General features: G+C 42.1%; 2 protein-coding genes across 3 annotated transcripts; one reads left to right on the top strand and one right to left on the bottom strand.

Annotated features, from left to right (window-relative positions):
• Positions 1-969: 969 nt before the first annotated feature.
• On the bottom strand, positions 970-24,290 carry tbcd (tubulin folding cofactor D). 2 transcript variants are annotated; one of them, XM_088437818.1, is made up of 40 exons: positions 24,175-24,290; positions 23,640-23,773; positions 23,517-23,567; positions 23,365-23,462; positions 23,024-23,125; positions 22,803-22,949; positions 22,325-22,380; positions 22,041-22,173; positions 21,634-21,679; positions 20,772-20,904; positions 20,582-20,706; positions 20,082-20,142; positions 19,915-19,989; positions 19,750-19,841; positions 13,627-13,783; positions 12,117-12,174; positions 12,012-12,041; positions 11,684-11,769; positions 11,495-11,575; positions 11,318-11,391; positions 11,060-11,177; positions 10,637-10,697; positions 10,543-10,565; positions 10,425-10,456; positions 10,276-10,338; positions 10,120-10,196; positions 9,920-10,001; positions 8,526-8,644; positions 8,342-8,433; positions 6,910-7,050; positions 6,172-6,255; positions 5,944-6,102; positions 5,727-5,865; positions 3,547-3,671; positions 3,394-3,471; positions 3,209-3,295; positions 2,291-2,378; positions 1,740-1,849; positions 1,576-1,660; positions 970-1,415 (listed from the first exon to the last, which is right to left on the bottom strand). In XM_088437818.1, the coding sequence occupies exons 1-40, from the start codon at positions 24,267-24,269 to the stop codon at positions 1,404-1,406; spliced, it is 3,609 nt and encodes a 1,202-aa protein (XP_088293944.1). In that variant the 5' UTR covers positions 24,270-24,290; the 3' UTR covers positions 970-1,403. The 2 variants fall into 2 exon arrangements, with proteins under 2 accessions (XP_088293944.1, XP_088293943.1); XM_088437817.1 differs by lacking the exon at positions 24,175-24,290 and having other exon boundaries at positions 23,640-24,156.
• znf750 (zinc finger protein 750) lies at positions 15,104-19,600 on the top strand. Its single transcript, XM_088437450.1, has 3 exons — positions 15,104-15,189; positions 16,846-17,934; positions 18,633-19,600. The coding sequence occupies exons 2-3, from the start codon at positions 16,859-16,861 to the stop codon at positions 19,132-19,134; spliced, it is 1,578 nt and encodes a 525-aa protein (XP_088293576.1). The 5' UTR covers positions 15,104-15,189; positions 16,846-16,858; the 3' UTR covers positions 19,135-19,600.
• Positions 24,291-24,906: the final 616 nt, after the last annotated feature.

Consider the following 24,906-nt stretch of genomic DNA (forward strand, 5'->3'; position numbering starts at 1 on the left):
CCAGCGCCCCCTCCTCATCGAGCCTCCGACTCTCTCCACAAGGCCGCCTTTGTGCGCCGCCGATCGCCATGGCTACCGGCGGCGAACTGTAAGCCTTTTAAAAATTCATCATCTCAGACCCTCGGCACTGTACTGAAAGCTTTTTTGCTCACTTTACTGCGAGCTGGGAAAACAAAACGGCACCACCCCTTTTCACGGTAAAACCACTCCAGGAATGTCCATCTGGGGCTGGGAATTAATTAAAGTCGAATTACGGACCGGGTCAATATTAAGGCTCGGAGCGGCGGGCAAATATAACGACACCCGCGGAGGGCGGGCAGTGAATGTGGCCGTCCTGTGCGGACGGCTCGCACAATAAACAATGCCGGCGCTTATAGCGTAGCCACAAAAGATCCTTGTGGTCGCAATCTAGTAACCTTCACGTGGCAACGTTGAGATGAGCAAATAAATCAAGCGCATTCAAAACATCATAACTTCAGCCACTCCTGACCTAAATCATACAAAACGTTGGCAAGCAAAGTCAAGGAAATTCCACCCGCATTCCGGTAAAAGAATAAATCCTGTTAAACGAATTTGATTAGCAAAAAAACGCAATGCGATGCGCTCACGAGATTCTCGCCATTGTGTGACAAAGCATCCAAACGCGTGACGTAACAATTGCAGCTTTGTCAAGTGGCAGCCAAGTATCCACATTGCGGATACTTTCCGTAAGGGCAAATAGCAAAAGAAGAAGAATTCTGCCGAGTAGGCCGGCAACCTGGAAGGATGAGACTCAACCAGTTTTTGCCACCTGAACCAGTATATATATAAAAAAAGGCAATAAAAAATGTGTACTTGTGTGTCACGTATTAGAATTCTGGGTCAATTTGAACTCAGAAATGGCAATCCTAATTTTGAACCTTGTGATTCCAGGTTTTGCTTTTTTTAGCAAAAAATGCGAAAACAAAATGAAAAATTCAACAAGCAATCTAAAACAAATGTCGCCTTTAATGGATGTTAATTATACATAAGCCAGTCCTTTAGATGAAAACAAATACATTCAACATCCACTTCAATTTTCAAAAGGGTCAGTTTGACCCAACAACATAAGAAGAGGGTTACATTTTTTCTTTTCCGCCAATTCCAATCAGCCAGAAAATATGCGAATTGGGCCTGATTTCCATTCCCATGATCGGGATCTAAACATGCCAAAAAACTACAAATGCATGATCAGAAAGCAAAAGCTACAATTTTGAACCCTCACAAACGCGCGATGGCAAGGAAATGTCGCAGCATTTTTAAGGTGACAAAAGAAGGTGATTTGGCTTATTTATTAGCCTGGTTTCTAACAAACGGAAGAGCCATTAACACCATACAGGATGTGATCCATTTCGCGATTCTTTCTGGACACATCATGAGGAATGTTAGGTAGGGTTCTGCCAGAAGGAAAGAAAGACACACACGAAAAGTGGTGTGTCATTTGCATACAGGATGATGACCGAGCAAAAGACGAGGTACGCCTCCAAACGGGATAATATCAAGTCTTTTTTTTTTTAATTTAGTTTTTTAGCTCTTATTAGGTTGTGAAGTTCTTACCTGAGCAACCGGCTGCTTCGCGGGGACACCAAGCAAATCACGCAGCTGATTTCTAATGGGCCGCAGTGTGGCAGGGTCACTCTTCCTAGACGGAAAAAAAAAAAAAAAAAAAAGCTTACACACGTGACGTACGAAAGGTTTGATTCCGAAAGGTGGCCCGTTACCAGTCGGTTTCGCTGAGCAGGTTCATGACCTCGTCCAAAACCTCAGGATCCACGACGTCGTCGTAAGTCAGCAGCATCTCATACATCAGGCTGGCTGTTGTCGTTCTTATCTAGAAAAGAAACAAAACATTTTGACAAGACAGACATGAAAAAACTCTTCATATATGATTTTAAAGTCAGAACTCTTTGAATTTTCAAAATGTGGACTACCGTGAAAATACTGAGAATAAAACCAGAGTTGAGATACATGTGAAACCCCCACTGTTTATTTTTTTAATTCATTGACCTAATTCTCTACCATAATTAAGGATCATATTCATGTTTTGATGAAACTATTTTTTAAAGACAAACAAATACCTGTTAAAACAAAACCAAAAAAAACTTGCACACTATTTGTATTTATGTTGAAATGAGAGGGGAAAAAGCTCATTTTGAATCGTGTTTTGTTTTTCGCATAATCAAACGGGGAACAAATCTATTACAATTAGTAATTGGATCATAAAAAACTTTTATCGGTATTTTGCTGCATTGTTGCTTTTTTTGGAACCTACCACAATGAAAGAGTGGCAGATGAGCAAGAGCAGCTGGTGGAGGATCTCCTTGCGGACTTGGCCCGGGAACTGGATGAGGCCGCAGTAGCTGGTGGAAATCGACCATCAAGTCGGCATGAATATCAACGTGTTTTTGTTTCAACCACTGAGCATCAACATGGAATGACCAACTACCGTATTTCTCCCAGTACAAATCAACCTCCCTCGTGAGTCGACCGCCCCCTTTTCACTTCAATTTGAGTGAATATTAATTTGTCCTAAAAGTTATCATGACTATCTGACGTGCCAAATGGCTCCTCCCATTTAACTCCCTGGCGTACTCTCCTATCTCCTGGTCAATTGTTCCACCGCCCCGGTTACTCTTCCAAGGGTGGTCATCTTCGGGCCCATCCAATTGATTTGAAATGGAGGGCTTCGCGGATGATTTGCTGATTATCTTACTTGGGATGTTCTTTACCCAAGCGGCCGCTGTTGTGAGATCAGAGCGCGGACGGTTGCACTTCGCTTCTCCCCCCACCTGCCGAGATTCACGCCGGCTTGTTCAAACATGCGTCCGGGGGCCGAAGGAGACGAGTCGCGCCATCTTTTCCTTTACATAATGCGTCAAAGTCCGTGAAAAAAATGAGCCGCGCAGCCTCGTTGTTGACGATTAGGCGGTACTTGCATTTTTGTGATATCCTGCGCAAACACTAAAACGGATGCATACTATAGCAAATAAGAAGTATATAAAATCACTTTAAGCCCTTTATATGACAGGATATTATTTATTTCGCACACAACTTAATGTACTCTGAGAAATAGGGTAGTTATCATACTAGCAGGAGTGTTCCATCACTCGGCTAAAAACCTGCCAGAATGAAATGGAAGAAAATAACCCCAAAATGATGAAAATAACACACAAGAGAATGGGGGACTCACACAGCGACACAGGCTTGCAGCTTGTACACGTTCTTGGATCGCCTGACCACTTCGCACAGCGGCAGCAGTTCCGCACAGAACGGATGACTTGCCGGCAACAAACACAATATACAATGGCAAAGGTTTTCGTCAAATGCGCCGTTCAGAAAGTGACGCAAAAAAAAAAGGGGGGCGGCGATACTCACTTCTCTTCCGAGGTGAGGATGTCAAAGCAACCGTTGGACAACAACTGCTTTAACATGTTGAGGAAGGGGAGGGCGATTCTGAAAAGTCAAAAAGTTGGCAAAGGCGCATCGCTTTGGCTGACAGCAAACAAGAAGCCGAGCTGCCGTTTGTACCTTGCGTTGCGCAAATTTTCACTTAAGATTTTCACCAAGGCGTCCATAACAAAATGCTCCAGAGCGACGCGGTCCTGCTGTATCCCGCGCAGGTAGTCCAACAAGGACTGGGAGGAGGCCGTCACCTGGACACCAGCAGAAAAGCTCGGCACTTAACTCGGTTCAACGCGATCACTGGTATCTATCGAAGTGGGAGGAATGGACCTAAAATAAAATCTCAATTTTTGCACTCATGCTGGACGGTTATGATTTTCATCAAAGTACTAAACCCAACAATCAACCTTTAAAGCTTTAATTTATTCCAAAATAAATCCACAGCAAAAATAATTATGGTACGAATGTGTTTGTTTTTTTTTTTCAAAATGTCCATTCTTAAAATGACAAATTAATGAATTTAATTTGATTCGCTGTCCAACCCTGATATAAAACGAACAAAATAAGTATCAGATTGGTCATTTTTCTTCCACTTGGTGGTATTAGCATTTCATGTTGGATGTTTGTGTCGGGATGTTTTTCTTTTCAAATTAAGAGCAAATTAATAGAAATATGAAGCTATATGTAATCGACATGTTTTGTATTGCAAAATTGAGTTACAGGGTCTCCTCCACATGAAACATTGATAATATAAATCTTCATGGCATGATTTACATGGTTAAGTCACAATTATTCACAAAATATTTGCAGGGGATGTTTAATCAAACCTTGATTTCACATTTTAGCTCCTTTTAAAATGGTTGATTTTGAAAAACAAATCAATAATACATATTCAATGAATTGCCCGGGCCTAATGTCTATGGTCATTAACAGCAGCGGATGAGTGTGAGACACATGCATGCACACACACGCGCCCTCACGGTGGCTATGCATAAAAATATCATTCATTGAGTATGCTGGAACTTAAGAGTCCCCTTCGGCACAAAAAATAAACTGTGATCAAATGTTAAATTATGAGTCTGACTACCACAAATTGCTTGTACAAACAGTTACACATTTGTTGATAAAAATAAATCCTCTTTAAAGGTCCCAGAATAAATCCGGATCTACTCAAGGGCCCGCCAATGGACACTTCCCGGAAGGCCAGTCCATGCTTTGGTTCCACGAGAGTGTGTGTGTGTGTGTCGAGTGTGAGAACGCTGATGTTGGCCCGCATATTGATTCAAGCCCGGCTCATTTTCCAGGCGGCCCTGAGCAAACATATCAATCCCGAGCGCACGTGTGGAAAAAGACGAGCTCCGAGAGCGAAAACCGACTGCGCCGACACACTCCGCATGAGTTGGACTGACCTGGTCATCCGCGCGGGTGTTTTGCTTATTACCTCCCCGAGACTAAAAATGGGAGTGAATAAGTGTCACGTCCACGGGAGGAACTTGACTGACCCCGATGTGGTTTAGATTAAACTGAAAATGAGTTGCTCTCAAAAGGACTGAAACCCAGATTGTGATTACCATGCAAAAGGGTGAGATGCATAGCGCCCTCTTTTGGCTGCTTTCATTTCATACATACAAAGGTATTTTTCCCTATCCAAGCACTCACTTCATTTGTTTAAAAATATTGATTAATATTTATTCCTAATAAATAAATGCATCTTTGTTCATCGAGCTATAGTCTCCAAACAGACAGCCCGTTACATTGTGACGTGTCCACTTTTTCTCAGCGAGACAGCAAAGTCGATCGCATCCCGGCCAGACACGCGAGCCCTCAATCGAAAGGCCGGCATTTGCGTAACGAGAAGGCCTACATGGTTCGCCGAAGTTCTAAAACTGGTAAACAACGACTCAGGTAAAGATAAAAAGCCACAACGAATGTCCCGTCCATCTGTTTTCTATACTGCAGAGAGCTGAGGCTTTTCCTAACTGATTTCAACTTTAACGGCTTAATAGAAAAGAAAGAAGCACAGTTTAAAAAAACAAAACAAAACACGACTGTCTACTCACTAATAGTGAAAAAGATTTGTTTTGGAAGAGTTTCACCCAGGCCACGGTTTTCCAGAGAGCAGCGTTTCAGACACATAATTTGCAAGCGGACAAAAAGGCAGAAAAAGGTTTTAAAAATACCCGTGTGTCAACATGGCCTCTGTGATGCTTGGCAGACTGGAGCCCGGGATGGAAAATGTTTCAATTTTCCCCTCCTGAGTCACACCCTTTAACAAACACGTCTACGACGCCGCGCCATCCACTTACTGTGTATTGGGTTATCCCGCCCACAGACACGGTGAGGCCCAGCAAGGTTTGGTACTGGTACTCGGCCAGTCCGAGTAGCCGGGTGACATACGAGAAGGCTTGGGATGGCGCTTCCCAGTTCAGGCTGGCAATGACTTCCCTGAAAGAAAAAAAAAAAAAAGTGACTGATGAATGTACCATGGGGCTAAGCAGGTGACGGCTGGCTGTGGGCGCTCACGGTGGAAAGATGCTCAGCAGCTCCTCCCTGTGGGGGATGTGTGGAACTGCAGGGTCGGAGGCGTGCAGGAGCTGCGTGAAGACGGCGCCCGCGTGCGCTCGGTACCTGTCGATATTCTCAGCTGACAGGCGAGCCAGCCGGCACATCATACACTTCACCCTGCCAGGAAGGTAAATGACTAGAAATACAAATTCAAACAAAAACATAAGACTTTGATGAAGCACTCACTGGTCTGGGAGAAGGATCTCCGGAGCGGTTTTGGTCACCAGGATGGTTACGCCCTTAAGACTTGTCATTGCTGCCTCCCTCACCCTATGGGGAAAATCACAGTTTATATTCAGTGTGTGTGTGTGTGTGTGTGTTATTAAATATTAAAATTATTAATTGTTGCAGCCCTGGTCCTAAAGGACTCACATATTATAGATTCAAGCAACAACATAAAAGAAATACCTGCAGCGTATTAAAACTAATCAAATCGAAACCTAATCAAAATTTTATTTAGCAAGCATTGCGATGATTCTAAGAGGCAAATCTAACCGAATTTGTGAAAAGTAAAAAAAAGAATTTTAAACTCATTAAAAATCCCAAACGATTATAATCTTGGTGTCACAAAAATCTATGCAATAAATAGGCATCACTTTGAATGAAATCACTGAAATATTTTCAAAGATGATTGAAGTTCATTAAAATGCATCTGCGGGTTTTGCATTTGTAAACGGAAGGAGAAAGAAGCAGCCCATCCCGTCGCAAAAAAGGGACAAATGACAAGCTCGGTGGCATTCCATCTGATGAAAGTAAGCATCACCTCGGGCTACCGCTAAGACAATCGAGCCCGTCGTGTCTGCGTATCCCAGGGTGGAGGGAAAGACTCAGACACGACAAAAGGCCCCAGGGAGGGGAACATTCTCGATACCCGAGGCAAAAAAAGAAAAAGAAAAAAAACCCCACAAGGCCAGCGCCACTCACCATGCGCCCACGTCCCCTCTGCTGTCCGTGGAGTAGTCGTCCAAGCTGTCCAACAGGACGGCGTACACATCAGCTATGTTCTCCGAGCACAGAAAGGACGCCGGCGGGCCCCCGGCACAAACACCGGCCTTCATGCATACTCTGATTAGAAAGAATAATGAGCGCGGTGGCGTCGTGTTAAGTCAACACTGTTCAAACACTTCTTCAACAGCCTGCGGCTGCACTTAACTACACATCAACATGAATCCATACACCCTGGGCCCAAAATTACAAAGACTTATTACAGGGTGAATTTTTATTTGTTGAATGGGTGTCTTCTCAAGACACAAAGTGGTTACGCTGCGTTATCGTTTTTTATTCATAAATGTTTTTATTGCATTCTAGCTCATTATTATCAAGTAATATCAAGTAAGAAAAAAAATCTGTTTTCTGTCAAACCGCCTAGCATAGATTATCTCGATAAATAGATAACGAGCTATATAGACCACGGGTGTCAAACTCGAGGCCCGCCACATCATTTTATGTGGCCCGCAAAATGTTGATTTGACTTTAAATGTACCCAATTTGCAAACTCTCTTCAACTTCAAAAATTTGCGGGGGTGGGGGGGGGAGCTGTTGTTTTGCTGTTGTTTTATATTCTTGGCCGTCTAGTTGTGAATCCAGATATATAATACCTAGATAGTTATCCATTTAGATATACCGCAGTTAATTGGCATGCTAGATAGGCAGACAAACTAGCTAACTGTATAATTAGTACAAAGAATAATTTAATACAAAATCAAATTGAAAACAAAATATACCATACTGTATTATGGCTTGATAAGGCTAATTGTGTCATTCCCACCAATTGGAGAAATAAGAATAGGAATCATCATAACTGCCACGTATCAGTCTTTATCCCGGTGAAAGCCACGTCTTGGCAGTTCCACCCTAGCGATTATGAGGCGTTAGTATGATTCATTCCACAAAGTCAAGAATTTCTGACGACTTATATTCACAAAATTCTACTTATCATTTGTCACCACATTTGTATCCGCTTGCATAATAATTTAACACATTTATTGAGCATGTATGTTTTGTTTTTAGACCCCAAATTATTCCTTTGCTGTAAAAGACTAAAAAAAATTCAGAAAGCCTAAAACATTCAATTGGAAACTTGTTGGGGCCGTGTCAGGAAATGTGTTAATAAATAAAAATGATGCTCTCTGTGAGGGAAAAAAAAAAATATTGTAGGGTACATTTTGACTGACATGTCATTCAGGTCCTGCAGGTATTGTCAGTCGGGTGTTTATTCTGCCCTCAGTGAAGCTTGCACACGGCAGAACAAACAACAATGAAGACGCGAGAGGCCCTTTGAAAAAAAAACCCAAGCCAAAAAAAAAAAAAAAAAAAATCACAACCAAATAATCGGGGAAAAGGAGAGTGCGCTCACTGGGCCAACGCTCGCACGACTTCCCGCCTGACCTCCGGGAAACGCCGCTCGCGCAAACATGCGGCGTGCATCTGCCGCAGGGCGTCCAGGATCTACGGCGATACGCACATAACATTGCGCTGATGCTGAGACTCGTGGCGACGACCTTGTGTGTGTATGAAATGCGTATTGACTTTAGGCACACCTGCGTGAGTTTGCCGTGCACCATAAAGGCTGGCAGAGAGCCCAAGGCGAGGGCAGAGCCGCAACGGGTGAGCATCTGTGGACTCTGCAGCTCGTCAATGTACTGACAAACCAGCGCACCTAAACACACATGCGTTTGGATGTCAAATCATACAGCTGTGCCTCTGGCGTCCTCAACTGTTTTTTTTTTAATAATAAAACCGTAAGGAAAAGTGTACAGACACATCAAGATAAAAAACAACAACAATTCAAAGTTGTAACTTGAGACGGTTACTTAAAAGTTAAAAAAAAACAAAAAGTACGCCCACCTACAGAGAAGAAGAAAAAGTGAATTTCGATAAGTGTATTTTATTTTCATAATAGTTCAATGTTTTTTTAAGCTCTCGGTACTGGCAATATCCCATTGTTCATCTCAGAATATTCCTACATTATTCCTCGGAATTTATGAATGAATTTTAAATCTTGTAAACATTTTCTCATATTATTTCATCTTTGTAAAAATAATTGGGGGCGGGGGGTAAGATTCCCTCCCCATATTAGGATCTCTTTGGGGTGAAATCTTTAAGTACATGAAAATAGAAGAATTTAGAATGAGACTCATGCTCTACAATTATGATTGTTTATTCTTGTAAACATTTTCTTTAGTGACTTTGTTATTGTACAATCTTCTGAAATCCTGCACTAATTTACTTAATCTTTATAAAATTAAGACCCTTTATTCTCCTTGTAATATTATGCTTTTAATCGAGTTACATTATAGCATTTTAGCTATTTTTTCCAGCAATATCACCATTTTTATCTCAGAATATTCCTACATTTTTCTCATAATTTAGGTATGAATTTTCCATATTTTTGCTCGGTTTACTTATCACTTAAATCTTGTAAATGTTTTCCTACATTATTTCATCCTCGCAAAAATATATTTTTTGGGGGGGGTTGCTTAAGTATTCGCAAAAAATAAATAAATACAGTAATAGGAATTAATTGGGGTGTCATCATTTTTAAATACACAAAAATAGAATTTTTAACGAGTTGTGATAAATATTAACATTTTGTTTTAAATATTGGAAACGCTCTTGCACAAGTAATAATTTTTATTATCCCGCAATGTTTATGTAAAATAAGTATGGTCCCTCCTTCCCTCTTGTAATCGAGTTAAATTATATTTTTAAAAAATTCCAACGAGTCTCAAAATGATTCATTGACTAAATATTTTGTTTCGGTTTCTTTGTTTTCACTGTGGCACTAATACGAATAAGACGTCACGCCACTACATTATTTTTGTGCCTCACCCTTTTTTATGCCGTTCTTTTAAACCTTAAAGTGCAAAACTAAACCTCAGTCGAAAACCAGTTTTTTTTTTATTTCTTCCAAGGTGAAGCAAAATGAACTCACCGTGGTTCTCTGAGCCCGCCTGGTCGGGCTGGGCCTGGTAGTACTCCTCACACAAAGCAGACAAGGCGGACAGCGCCGCGGCCTGAAGGCCCACACAAAAATAGGCGGCCATCAATTTGAATGCGACACTCTCATATCAAACGAATCAAATGAAAGTTATAAATCTGAGCGTTCATATTTTTGCTATGTCAATGACTTACAATGATGGCATCTTTCACACCGCTGGAGACCAGATGAAGCGTTTTGATGGTGTCGTCGATTAGCCATTGCCAGTCAGCTGAAATATACGAAAAGAATGTCACGCATGCGCTCCGATATTTCATATGAAAACAAAATCAAAATAAAAAGGGACACACCGATGATCGGGTCGTTCTTGAAGGGCATTTTTGACAGGGAGAGCTTTTCAATAAGTCTGCACACTGGAATTAAAAATGCACTCATGTCAACTTAGAGCTTTGATGAAGTTCCAATGTTTTTTTTTTTTTTTTTTTGATAAGTGACTCACTAGCTGGTCTCATCAGCTCACCACCATAACCCCTTCAAAAAAAAAAAAAAAAGAGAAAAAAATCAAAGCAATTAAGAGTGCCCACTATCGGGAATTTTACTTGGTGGTATCAGCTTACCTGTACTGTTTCTTGTCTTGAAGCTGGAAGTCGGTCGAAATAAAATTCGACATCGTAAACAGAAAACGGTTTTTCACTGCGGCGTATGACTTACCTTCCGATGAATGTCCTTCAAAGCCACCATGCACTCTGACGGAATGATGTCCACTATGGTCCTGTTGGACCGATTTGAAAAAGCCAGTTATAAATTTAAGAGTGAAAAAGTCTTTTTTTAAACACTGAGAGAAAAAGATGAAATGACATTCTGAGTGTATTTTATGTGTTTATGTTTTATGTTTCTATCAGTGGGTCGACTTCCTTGAATAAATAAACTTTTAACTTTCTTCCACAAATGAAAACGTTTTTTTTCCCGCTGCCCTTTATTTTGCGATATTTTCTTCAGTAATATCCCACTTTTACGATCAGAAAATTTTCCGAGTAACTTCCAAATGTAGTTTTCCCCATTTGTCACCCATTGGTAAGAAAAGGCACTGTAGACATGTATCTTCCTGCATGTTGTTGTGTTTGAAACATCTACCTGCCTGTGTGGAGGCCGAGTTTGTAGAGTGCGTACGTCACCTCCGCGCACGCCAAGATAGCCCCGTGGCGACCTTGAAGGTCTGAAGCCACGGCCATGTTCAACAGCTGCGACAGGACTGTGACGAACACGCGAGAAAGCCTTTGTTTTCATTACAAATAATTGCACGGTTTCAGTCAAAAATTCATCTTGAACGAGAACGCCGCCGTTGGAAGGCGACGCGTCATTAGAGGAAACACGTATGGTGACATAGCTTACCCGTGGTGGCCATGTAATCAGGTGCTTGAGGTGTCAGGTTGTGGAGGGCTTGGGCGGTAAGCTCTCGAATCGCACTGAAAAACACATTTTTAAAATTGTTTGCAGCAAAAATGTGGGGATTAAAATCTTGACGAAACAAGAGTGGAAAAAAACAAAAGATAGAGTGAAATGACTTACCCATCCCAGTGGTTGACCTTCTTCTCCACTAAGTGGTCAATCATGGGTTTCGTGTACTCTGGAAAACTTGCTATGTAAACACTGAGAAAAAAGAAAATCAAGTGACAATAAGAATCTGGGAAAAAAAAATTGTCTTTGAACATGATCACTGTGAACAGACAGTGTTGTCCTTTTTTTTCAATTCTTTACCTTGTGGTAAGATAGCAGTGGTTGCGGATTCCCACAGCGTTATAGTCCGCTGCGGTTACAATATCAATGCCGTGAGGAAACGTTCCCTGTGCACAAATACATTTTTTTTTTAAACGTATGAAATGGGAATGCATTGAATTTAAATGATTGCTAGCTCATACACTATTGGAAAATATTGTTAGTGTTTGCCGCTGCCCTGAAACTCTGCCGGAAGGCGTTCACAAGCGCGGCAAGTTGGAGCATGAAGATTTGGTAGCAAATTAGTTAAAAAAAAAAAAAAAATCACAGGCAAGTGATGACATTCCGTAGTAATAGTGTGATCACGTACCTGTCTGCCAACGTTTTCCTGGAAAGCAGCCTGGGACGAAGGGGGAAAAAAAAATGTCCATAAAAAATGATGTATAAGTAATGCAGATAGTTAGGCGGGACTTACTGAGGCGGCTTTGCGGCAACTGACATCTCTATCGAACACGGTTGCAACAAGCAAAGCGCTGCAGAAGAAAAGAAAATATGTGAAATTTCAGAGCTTCGTTCCGCACACATTCCTAGTTGTAATGATGACTTCCAATACAAGAGCAGAATGAGAAATTATGGTTATTCAAAGTTCTACTTTGCTAGCTATTAATATAAAACAAAATAAACAATATTCAAGCACATGCTAAAGCTTGTTTATGCTAAAGCTATATTATGTCAACAAACAAAAATGACACAAATGAAAAGAGAGTGAACTAAATGACGAAGCACAAATTCTTCTATCTATCCACATCCTGTTTGCTACTTACTAGCCAACGCTAAACCTAACTAAGAAAACCGAAAAACATGCTCACTACATTGAGATAAAACTACTTTATATCGTAAGCTAATGCTAAAGATCTTATGCCAACAAAAATGACATTTTTTTTAATAAATGTGATGACTCAATATAAATGTATCTATCGATCTGCATACTGTTAGCTAGTTAGCTTACTAGCCTATGCCAAACTTAACTAAGGCAAAAAAAAATGATCTACTTTATCGAAAGCCTCTGCTAGCTAATAAAATCGATAAATGAAAGTAAGTGATACAAATATGAGCTTGAGAACTACATATAAATTTAACCATCCATCCACAAACATTGAAAATAATCTACTGTATTTTATTAGCTGATGCTAGTTAAACATTCAACCATATAAATAAACTTCAAGAAAAGTTTTCTAATTAGCATTATTGTCATGATGCCAAACCTCTTGAGAAGAAAAATAAAAATATTCAAATGGAACTACTAATGTGTGTGCATTTTGGGCGGGGGGGGGGGGGGGGGGGGGTGCAGAGATAAACTACTATTGCTCGTTTGCTTAAGCTAACCACAAGCAAGCCTGGGGCTGGACAGTTTGGCCTTTTGCGACTGGCCCGAGGGCTAGAAAAAAAACAAAACACAAAAAATAGTCATGAGTTCCGCTCCAGATAAGTAACAAGCATGATATGTGAGCAGCCGCTTTATGTCGTTCCTACAAAAAAAAAAAAAAAAAGTGTGTCGGTTTCCCTTTCCGTGTCACGGAATTAAGCAGGAACCAGCTTGTCAAAAGGCCGCTGCCAAGACAGTGACCGAAACCCAGAGCGAACAGGCGAAACCTGGCAATCCTGTAGACGAGGGCCAAGGGAGGGGAGGGTGTCGCAGGGGATCGAACCCACACGGTCGAGTCACGGGCCGCGGGTTACAACACGTCCCGTCGCTCTTGAGAAAGAGTCAACGTATTGTGACAATAACGTCTTAACCGTTATCGCACCATGATATCATCCGGTGGTTCTCAAAAATCCTTTTCAGCCGTAACTATAACCAAGCATTTTTAGATGAATAAAATAAAGATAAAAAAGAGGCCTGATGGATGGATTTTCTAGAGGCAGATTCTAGAGGGAATTAAAAAAAAAAAAAAGATGGTGGAGGAGGGTTGGACGATGCCTACCTGGCGATCTGATTGACAAAAGGATTGAGCTCTTTTGGATCGTACGCCCTGGCGAAGGACCAGCACACGTAGCAGGCTGCGTTACGGACGTTGGAGCCGATGCTGCACGCCGCTCTTTTTTCATCGTAGGTCAGGGCCTTGGTGATGAGCGGCACCACTGCAGAACACAAAGCCACTCCATTCTTACAGTAAACAATTACAGTAAACAGTCGTAACACAAAAAAAAGGTGGGGAATTAATGTAAAACAATCTATTCATATCCTACCCTGACAATATAAAATTAACAAATGTAAGAGGACTGAATGTATATTGAAGAGTGATACAAGTTAATTCTTTGTTTTAAATTCCAGTTTTAATGTCAACCAGTGCATAACCGTTTTTTTAAAAAAAAAAGGCAAAGGATGCTTGTTTTTGAGTGAAGTATCATAGTTTTTTTGGGGTGTCCCGATACTACGACTTCACTTCCTACACAATATTTATTATGCAGTCTGGCTCCCTGCCTGATACCAATATCAGCAGGAAAGATACATTTTGGATCTATTTTTTAGTATGAAATATACGGGTGAAATGGATACATCTTTTTTACATCTATTGTGATACCAATATTGCAGCAAACGGGACTGATCATTGCTGATTTGATATGATATCAGGAGGAGTGATACGTGATTTTTTTTTTTGTATGAAATGTAGGGGTGTGCTGATACCATTTTCAATACAATGCAGATATTGACGTCCAGCATACAATCCTATTCCAATAACGATCTGATCTGATATCAGCAGGAATGATGCATGCTTTGTATTTATTTTGCAGTATGAAATGTAAGGGTGTCTCGATACAACTTTTTCACTTCCAATACATTACCAATATTGCAGCCTCGCATACAACCCGATATTACTATCGAGTCAATACGATATCAACGGGAATGATACATGCTTCTCTCCAATATTTAGTATTCAATCTAGGGGTGCCTTGATCCAACTTTTTTACTTTCAATTTAACATCGATATTGCAGCCTGGAGTACTCTCCAATACCAATATCAATCAGCAGGAATGTTTCATGATTTATTTTTAGCGAGAAATATTAGATATGCCTCGATCAAGTGATACTATTCAAACGGAGAACAATAGTCAACAACGGTAGGTATACGAAAAAATGACCAATTTATTCCAAATATTTGGGTTATGTAAAATTAAAAAAAAAGCACATGTGCTGCATTTGTCTACATCCCAAATGTCAAGTATTGGCACTCATATGTCGATCAGTAATTAAAACCGCATATAAAAAATGAGAGGCTACATTGAAACGAAGACCCGGGCCGACCCGAGGCGCATGATGCAAATCGTCGCTGGAGGCTCGACTAATATCAGGAACATTGATGTTGCCCCAGGGCGCTGCTGTTTGGACTGAGGCCCCGCCCACAACAGCTCACAAACTCACCGCACAACTCGTACGAATAGACTTCACACATGCTGGCTCACACACACACACACACACGCGCAAACTCAAGTCGCAGGAGAGGGAGGCATCCCTGACCCACTGAGGAGCGGCTCTTCCAGAGCAGGTAGACACTATTTCATCCTCGGTCATTTTCGCATTATGTCCTCCAGTGTAGTTGTTTGTGTCCGCTATTGTGGACATTAGTTCTTGGTCGACATCTTTTGACTCATTCTAGCTACCTAATTGAGTCCCGGTGCGGAGGAGATCCCGGGACTAGGACTAGGAAGCAAATTCACTTTGCTGTCTTTCTGAGACCAAATGGACACAACAGTGGACAGAAATGGCTCTCGGGAGGAAACACTGTGATTATAACATATTGAAAATAGTGATGGTGGTGGAAATGATCTTTGCAAGTTATTCTTTCACTGACGTTTTTAAGGAATTAACAGTATACCGAAACCGGCAAAAGATGAACTCGTTCGCTACCATCGACGGCTATGAAAGTCAAGGATCTAGTCTACCGTGCTGGCGCGTCAATTGAGTCAAAGATCGCCGTGAACCGGGCCGGCAGCGGATGAGTTAACTGAAGTGGATCTTTGCAAAGTGTTTCAGTGACATAAAGCAAACACGCTGCATGAAAAATGATTTTATAAAGCTAATTGGCGTTCTTAGGAAGGGAGTGGCAAAACTTGAGCGACAACTTCTTGCAACAGCGCAAGACAAGCAGGTTCCACCACGGAGGCACCGAGAGCCAGGCTTGAGGGTCACCCCCCCACCCCCCACCCCCCAAAAAAAAAATCAATCTGTGAGTTGTCCCGGACGACAAATGGTTACATTTAACTAACAGTAAGGGCAACGAAGTGTTTTCCCGGCAGGCGGTGACGACTCATGAGCTCATTGGCCAATCAATGTCAGCCGTGCGCATCTTGCAGGTGTAGTACTCATGGGAAGCAGGTGTCTGGCGCTTCCCACGCCGGACTTGGGTGAAGTGAGGCAAGCGGCAAGTTTCAGCACGTCCTCACTACATCCAAGCCCAACCGGCACCTGTTGCCCCGGCGAGGCACTGCGATGAGCGAGAATCGGAAAAGGAGGCGTTTAACGCGACACGGTGCGCCTATGCAAATGCAAGGCATGCATACGCGTTTGCATATGCAACCGTGTCTCTGTTTGGTATTCAACCTGTTTGCGGGAGAAGTTGTTGAAAATATATTAGCCTCAGGGTGCGAGCTTTTGGGTAGCTAGAGATTTCATAGTGACTGCACAAACACTTGTAAAAACAAATATTTTCCAGTGCCTTTTGGCCAGAGTGAAAATTTTCAGCAAATAGAAAAACAAACAAACAAACAATATTGGCTGAAATTATCAAGAAGAAGTAGAAAGAAAAACTATCTCGTCCTACCTGGTTTTCTATATTTAACTCATAGGTTGTTAATACAGTAGCTCATAGGTGTCAAACTCCAGTCCACTATCCTGCATGTTTTTGAACCCTTTCTCTCAAACACGCCTGATTCAAATTCCTTAAATTACCGGTATTTCAATTTATTGGCCAATGAAAAGGGGCGTGAAAGATAGAGTTGGTCATTTTTCTGCCACAAGATGACATTAGTCTTTCATGCTGCATGCCGTTGACAGGAACAGTACACTTTTCTTTTCAAATTAAGAGCTAATGAATTTAAACTTGAAAAAATATTGCAGACCTCTGCACATCACTGCTACAGTGTGATATGGTATCTTCTTTCCATGTCCCACATTTAATTCTTTTTTTCCTCTGGAAATGAAGGGATTGGATCGCGATGGCCACTGCTCAAGAAAGGAAGCCCAAAAGGCCTCACTACATTCCCCGCCCACAAGGGAAACCTTTCAAGTACCAGTGTTTCCAGTGCCCTTTCACCTGCAATGAGAAGTCCCACCTCTTTAACCACATGAAATACAACCTGTGCAAAAACTCCATCTCCCTGATGTCACAGAAAAACGTTCAGATGGCTCGCCAGCTCAAGGCCGGAATGAAGACCGCCCCTTCGAAAGCTAACGACGGCGCCACTTTGCCGACGGGACGCCAAGAGGAGGCGGAGAGGAGCGACGCGCCGGAGGAAGTGGACGTTGAGAGCCACGGTCCGGCGGAAGAGGAAAGCCGGAGTTTGACGAGGGAGCTTCCGGCCCCGCCTCGCCCGTCCGCCTTCTCCCCGGTGACGCCCAACCGCGATGGCGCCGAAGCGTTTAAGCCGCCGGTGCAGCTGCCCGACACTTCGCCAAATCTCGCTTCGTTCGAGCGTCCGCCATTTCCATGGACCCTGAAGCAATTCCGGGCTCCCGTGGCTCCGGAATACACTCCTTACCTCGGACCTTTCTATCCGTCATACTACCGACCCGCGAGCCAAAACGCAGAGACCAGTTCTTCCCATCTGCGACTTGACTTTCCGGATCCCCAGAAGCCGGCCGTACCGCAGGCCATTGCCCCACCTCCCGCTTCACTCTTCGCCCCTTACCCCTACCGATACTGCCACCCAATCAACGCGGCGCGGCCCTTTCATTACAGCCTGTACCGGCCCAACGAGATACCGAGATATTTGCCTTTGGACTGGTACGGTAGAGATTACAATGTATACGTGGGATCCGGTTACAATTATTTCGTCGAACACGAGCAGCTCAGGCAAAGCGGGGAAAAGGAGATCAGGCTGAGTCCAAAGGAAGGATGTTCTGCTCTGGGTTCCCCGGATAGACCCAGTCATGCGCAAGTCACCCAGAAGGGAGAACTGGGCCCAAGTGACAGGCAACCACCGAAAGAAGAGCAAAACGTGTTGACTGACGCCAGGCGCAAGGACACTGCTGAAAGCTTGCTGAAGCTGGGGATGCTGCTTGTGGGCGCGAGGTAAGAAATGATCACGGCCAAATTATATTTATAAATATATATATATAAATATATATATATAAATATATATATATATATATATATATATATATATATATATATATATATATATATATATATATATATATATATATATATATATATATATGTGTGTGTGTGTGTGTGTAAAATTTCAATAGGGTTTCCATATTGCAAAAGTCCATAAAAAAGTATGTAAAACTTCAATAGGGTTTCTGCTGTAATAAGAACAATCTTTTTTTCCTTTCAAAATAAGAGTAGATGAATTGAAGCTCAATTTACGTAATCTTATTGACTAAAAATGCTGTGAGAATCGTGGCTTTCCATTTTCAAAAATAAGAGCATTACATGAATAAGCAATTATAATGTAGAATATCTTCTTCAATTAAAGAGACGGTCAAGTCCAAATTTTCTCAAGCAAATTAAATTTGAATCACGCAGGGGATGGAAAATTACATCACAGTGGGTCAGGGTTCTGCGAGCAAAAGGTCACATGACCAAACTCAGACAACAAGTGAGCCGTGATTGGTTACCTACCCAAAACACATAATTGTCAAAATACAAGATTTTGACTGCCCCCGCGAACGATAAACCATGGAACACTGCGGAAAAATTCCGTTGTTTTGAATTTTGTTAGCTAAAAAAACGCAACTTAATTTCTGAAATAATTCTTTTGCCAGATCAACTGACAACAGCAGCTATTCTGATGTGGCTGAACCATGTCCAGAAGCTAACTCTGAACAGGAAATGGACAACAGCGGCACTTTGGCCCCACTGAACCTCTCTACCAGGAACCCGGACGACTCGGACGCGGAGGAGTGGCGAACTGTTGAAGTTCCGCTCAACCTAAGCCTCCGCTCTCCTCACGCCGCCACTCGGGAAGACGGCGCTCACACGGACGAAGACGCCTGCGACCAGAGGCAAACGGCGGCGCTGGCGCTCTGTCAGCTCGCCGTCGCCAGCTCGGCCGCCTCTTTGCGGGACTTTGAGCCTGCGCGCGGACCGGCGGAAGATTCCGCGGATGACCAAGACCCATCCTCAACGGAAAAGACGCAAAACAAGAGCACGGCTAACGCCGTGGGAACCAAACGACTTCACGCCAGCTGCGCTAAAGCTAACACGACGCATAAGCCAAAGAAGAGAAAAACGCGGTCTGTGCGGAGGCGGCCTCATCGTTGCTAAGCGCTCGTGGCTGACCAATCAGAAGCAAGGATCACCGAGATACATGCTTTTAGGAGCGAACCCCCCACCCCATACTGGGACTGGAACACACACAAAAACAACAAGAAACTTGCCGCTGATTTTGTGCTGCCGAAAAAAATAACAACGTTCCAAAATCTGGTGCTATCTTGGTAAGAGAAGAAAACAAAATCACGTGACGTTAAGAAGAAAACATCTGCACTGTATTCTTTGTTGCAAGAAGTACTGAAGCACTGAAAACCTCTAAGTACTTTAGTAGAGACACATTACGATATAGCGCTGCCTGTCAGGTACAAGATGTAAAAAAAAAAAAAAGTAACAATCCAGTAGGTACACCTGCATTATGAGACGAGTTGATTTAAACAAAATGAAGAGATATTCCTTTTTGTCAGTCATCCCTATAGAAATAGAACAATCTATACTGATAACATTATGGGAAAATATACTCTTGTATTTCCACGTGCAGGGGTACCTAATAAATTGCCTGTTGAGTGTGTTTGTCTTGTTCTTTTTTTTTTTATGACAATCAAAATACTTTTTGAACAACGCCAATAAAAACATGAAGCTTGATTAAAATGGCGCATTTATGGGACTTACCATTTGTTAATCTGGAGGGTAGGAGAAGGCCTCTCCTGCCAAGTTCCGCCAGGGCCAGACAGCCTCCGTGCCAGCTGCCCGTTTCCTGGAAACTTCCATAGGAACACCCAGAAGTGGGTTCATGCAATGTAACGTGAAATTGGGTCGCCATAATGAATAAGCTACCTGAAGCAGTCCAGCACCGAGGCCACCACCTCGTCCGCTAGCTCCTTCGGAAGCCTCCCCGTCACTCTCCCCACACTGAAAGGGTTCGAACACATTGTTCCGTTCATTTTGGACCGAAAACCAGTTCATATGCTGAACTATAAAACAAAAGAGAACAAAAAATTTACCCTTTTGCCGCGGACCAACGCACGATTGTTTCTTTATCCTTAAGCCCCATCAGGAGATGTTCTGAGAACAAATTTCAAATTTTTCAACAAAACATTATTATTTTTCAATTTTACGACAGAGGCAGTGAAAAATATCGGAACCATTTTTTTTTTTTAAACGCACTAGAAGTCTGTTTACAGTGCAACAATTAAGTGTGCTCGTCCATACACTTAAAACACTTAAACATGAATTCAAGTTTTGAAAGTTGAGAATTCAATATGTACAAATATATATACATACATATATATTTTTTTTTCCCAAACAGAAAACAGGATTTTGACAAATAAAAAGAAACAAGTATTCAGAGACTTATCATAATACAGTAAAATTCAGTTTTTAAGGCACTCGATTAGATTTTAACTGCCTGATTCTGATAACCTGGGCAAAAAAAAAGAAAAAAAAAAAAAAAAAGAAAAAATGGCGTCAATTGGTGTTTATCCAGCATTAATAATAATCTCACCAATGACCGTCTCTAACTCTTCCGGAATATCATAATCCTCCTCCGCTTGTGTGGTCTCCTTGGGCTGATCTGTGGCTTTGCTGCTTAAAAGGGTGGAAGCTATGGACCTGCTTCCTCTCTGATACCTGGCGGAAAATCGTGGAATCATTTGGAATTGAAGGTGATTCTCCCCCTTGGGCTTACGTCTCACCTCCAAGGGGCCAAGCGAGGCTTGAGGTAGGTGAGGCCCAATCGCTGGATGAGTTTGACGTTGAGCTTCCTCAGTTTGGATTCCCGGCTCTCCGAGAAACGTTTTTCTTCCAGGCACCGCAAAACTCTGGAAGCTTGGAAGGAATTTTTCATTCATTGGAAAGAGTTGTCTATCGTTGCTGCCGAGCATTTTCTCTCGACCGCAGAGGTAGTCCAAAAACAACTTGGTCACAAATGCTCATCATCATAATAATAATAAGTTTACAAATTCTTTTCATAACAACACATATTTTTGTAAAAGGCCAAAACCGTGTGAGCTGAGATTTGAACTCAAAACCTCTTCACTGTGCCAACCGCCACACCACTCAAAAATATTTCCTTTATTTGTCGCCTCATATATTTTCCCCAATATAACGTGACCCCGAGAGCGGCGAAAGGTTCCCCCCACCCTTGATTTAGAAACACCCAGCCTGTTTGCATGCAAATATCCCCTCTAGACCGAGTTACTGTATTTGTATTCAAGCAAAGGTAACTGAACGGAACAAAGCCAATTCACGCAAACTAGAGCGCCGTATGTTAATAAGTAATGTTTTTACACATATATACAGTATACTGTACATCTAAATCTGTGAAAATTCAGTCCTCGAGGGCCACTACTCATGTTTTTAATGTTTCCGTCTTCCGACAGGTGTCTGAACTTAGCTGATTTTGCCGTTTCTCTCCTTCCTATTGAAAGTGACAAGATTCATCGCCTTGTCTTTATCTTCCACTGAAAACTGCTTATCTCAATTACACAGCAATGCAACACCGCCATCTACAGGAATCAGTGAGTCAATACACCACTGGGCCTAAGCTAAACTTACTGTGGGGTAAGAGATCTTCTCGCTTGCCGTGTTGGAAAAGCATTGCCTGATGGAAAACAAAAAAAGGATTGAAAGAATGAATGTCCACACATCTAAAAAAAATCAATTACGTTAACACATTTGCAATGATTAAAAAACCATAATGCTATAAAATAATTGATTGAATGGCTTGAATGCACAAAGAGACGTTCAAGAAACACGTTATTCAAGTTTACACTATCTCCCTACGCCTTTAAATGCATCGACTTGCTCATCTAACATCACAATGACGGTTGAGAACCATCATTAAAGGAACACGCGCATTTAAGTGGAGCTGCGTTGTTGGGTCTCATGGCTTAAGGGGGAACTATTATAGAAAATCCACATGTGAAATGTTCCTATACAAACAGTTATGTTGGTGTGTTTACCAGGGACTGAAGAACGCCATTCAGCACCCAAATGGAGTCCACGGACTGGTCGTTATTTTGCGATATAGTGGCGAGGCTCCAGTCCAGGAAGTCGCTCAGGCACTTTTTGAGGACATCAGGCCTCGCCATGAACCTGGACGAAGCATGGAAACAAAGACAAATATATAGGGTACAATGCTGCTCTCTACTGGCCATCTCAACGCATTACAGTTGAATACAAAGTACTGTAATACGGTGCAGAGTAGAATCGAGTTCTTTCATGAGCAGTGTCGAAAATGACTTACTTTGACACCAACACGGATGCAGCAAAACTGCAGCCATCACTGACTCCGAGATATGACTGCAAGCAGAAAAGGCAAGCGTTATAATCACGTTTTTTCCTTTATATGAAAATAGCATACCCTTGTATTCACATATAAAGCGAAACCTCTAAAATAAACTAGAGCTGACCTTTCCTCATTTTAATATTGGTTAAATATGTCCATTGTTTTGTCAGTTAATTTGATTAAAAAAATATATATACTGAATTTGAAGGTGTTTCCAAACATTTGACCGGTTCTGCATTTTGATTGATGGACATTGAACGCATGATTCAAATTTTGAAGATAAAAAAAACGGTTGTCCACCTGACAATTTTTTTTCAATAACTTCTGAACTGTAATTTTCTTGAATATTGAGTTAGAACTTGTAATATTTTGCGCTCCACAAAATTGCTATCAAATCTTAACAGCATAGCGTCGCATCAGAATCTGTTTGATTTGCCTTTGCAATAGCGAGGATGCGATCCATAACGGGCTCTTTGGCTCGGCCATCCTCTGACTGCAGATTTCCATCGAGCCGGTAAAGGTCGAAGGGCGTGAGGCAGGTCATGGATAGCCACAGCAGCAGAACGTAGCGTGTCGAAGAAGTCTTAAAAAAAATGAGAGAAAATAAGCTCAAAACACTGCTGTCTGATAAAAAGTAGAAGCTCGTCTTGATGGAACCTCTCGGTGAGTTGGGTCCTGCTTGGACAGCAAATTCAGGACCTGCTCCATGTCGGCGACCTCGTGAGACAAACGCTGCATGAAGATTTTGTAGACCCGCACCTGGGCAGAGACAAAAATGAGTAGTAGGTAAGTTTCCATATCCAAATCATGTCTGGTTGTCTCATCATGTTGGTAGTCAGTCAAAACAAGTCAAAATGAAATGAATGGAATCGTTCAAACCAAACCTTAATTATGCACCATCATAGGCGGGCCAGATTAACAGAGACCGACGGGATCCGTAGTTTGCCCATGCCTGATCCAACCTTAATAACGGTGATTATGATGCACATCAAACTGACCTTACAGATGATGTGGAGGAACTTGAAGCACAAATGAAAAAGAGAAGAAGGGCAGTCCTCACTCCTGGCCAATTTCAGCAACTTATTCACCATCCACTCTAAAACATAATGCAATTCAAAAAGATTCCAAAAATTTCCTTTTTTTAACTTACCCAAGTGCGGGTCCAGCAGATGAGGCTGCTCTTGGTATTGGTTGAGTGTATCTGTTGAGTGTCATAATGTTATTTATGAAATAAATATTTGAGATACTGGAGGTGACATTGAATGACGCTCACACAGAAATTTCTCCGTGGCGGACTCGCGTTTCTTTAGCTCCCCGTGGACGTCCGGCAGACTTCCGATGAGAGCCTCGATCATGTCCCGCTCGGCGAAGCCCTCCAACACGCACGTTTTCAGCTCATCTCCATCACTAGAGCAGCCAAGCTCCATTAGCTCGCCTTTGCTCGCTTCGTCACTTACGCACCCGACCTCCATTGCCGTTCCGCTTGCCTCGTCGCCCGTACACGCAGTTCGTGTTAACAATAAAGCCATTTTGTGGAGCTTTTACAAGCTACGAGATGCACAGGCTAGCTTGTTGTTGTTAGCATTCGCGGCTAGCAAACGTAACGTCAAACAGTTACTTGCGCGTTTATGTATAAACGCAGTGACGCACTCCTTAAAGATGTGTTTACGGCTAGGTTGAACAACAGAAAAGTACACAAAATGTTTTTTTTTTTTTTTACTTTAGTACACAATTGCAAGTTCTAAATTGTCATCTAATGCTCAGCAAGTGCCCTGCCCTGATACGGGAAGCGAAAAGGCTCAACTCACACAACATGACGGCGCATGCGCAGAGCAACACACCCGAGAAAAAATAAAAGCAACGACCGATCGTAAATAGCAAAGAATGATAACATGAGAGGCATTTACAACTAACGTTCTTTTTTTTAAGCTCGTCTGTGGCGCGTTCATGACGTTTCCACAGATACTCGTATGTGTGCGAATCACATCCGGGGAGCAATGGGAGTCTTTCATCTTCGTGTTGTATGCACGCTCTTTGTTTTCGTGGCTTTTGCTAAACAACGTGATCGTCAGCGATCTAGCCAGCAATGACAACGCACCTATTTGAAAATGAAGTTTGTGTCTTTCATTCCGGGTTTGCACTGAAAGAAATGGCATTTTTTCACATAACCTGCTACTTTTTGGACTTGGGTAGAACGCAACAAGTCCTCAGACAATTAGATGCAAAATATGCATGCTTTTCTGCAAACAACTGCCTGGTACAGTGCAAAAAAACATTAATTTGTACAAATACACAGTTGGTACTCTGCTGCTGTTACCTAAATATACCGCAGTACAAGAGTAAACCGTTGCAATCGGTAGAACGTTACATACACCAAAAATAACTGCAAACAGAAGATGCAAACACGTTTAAAAAATTACAGCAAAAAATGAGATCACAAAATGAAACGGAAGCAAACCCAACCAAGAATTAAAAAAAAAAACTGCAAACAAAATTTTAAAACCACTGTATAGTAAAAAAAATCCAGTCAGAAAAACGAC

The sequence above is a fragment of the Hippichthys cyanospilos genome, chromosome 16 (assembly GCF_059441005.1).
Source record: "Hippichthys cyanospilos isolate Australia breed blue-spotted pipefish chromosome 16, RoL_Hcya_1.0, whole genome shotgun sequence".
In the NCBI taxonomy this organism is placed as follows: domain Eukaryota; kingdom Metazoa; phylum Chordata; class Actinopteri; order Syngnathiformes; family Syngnathidae; genus Hippichthys; species Hippichthys cyanospilos.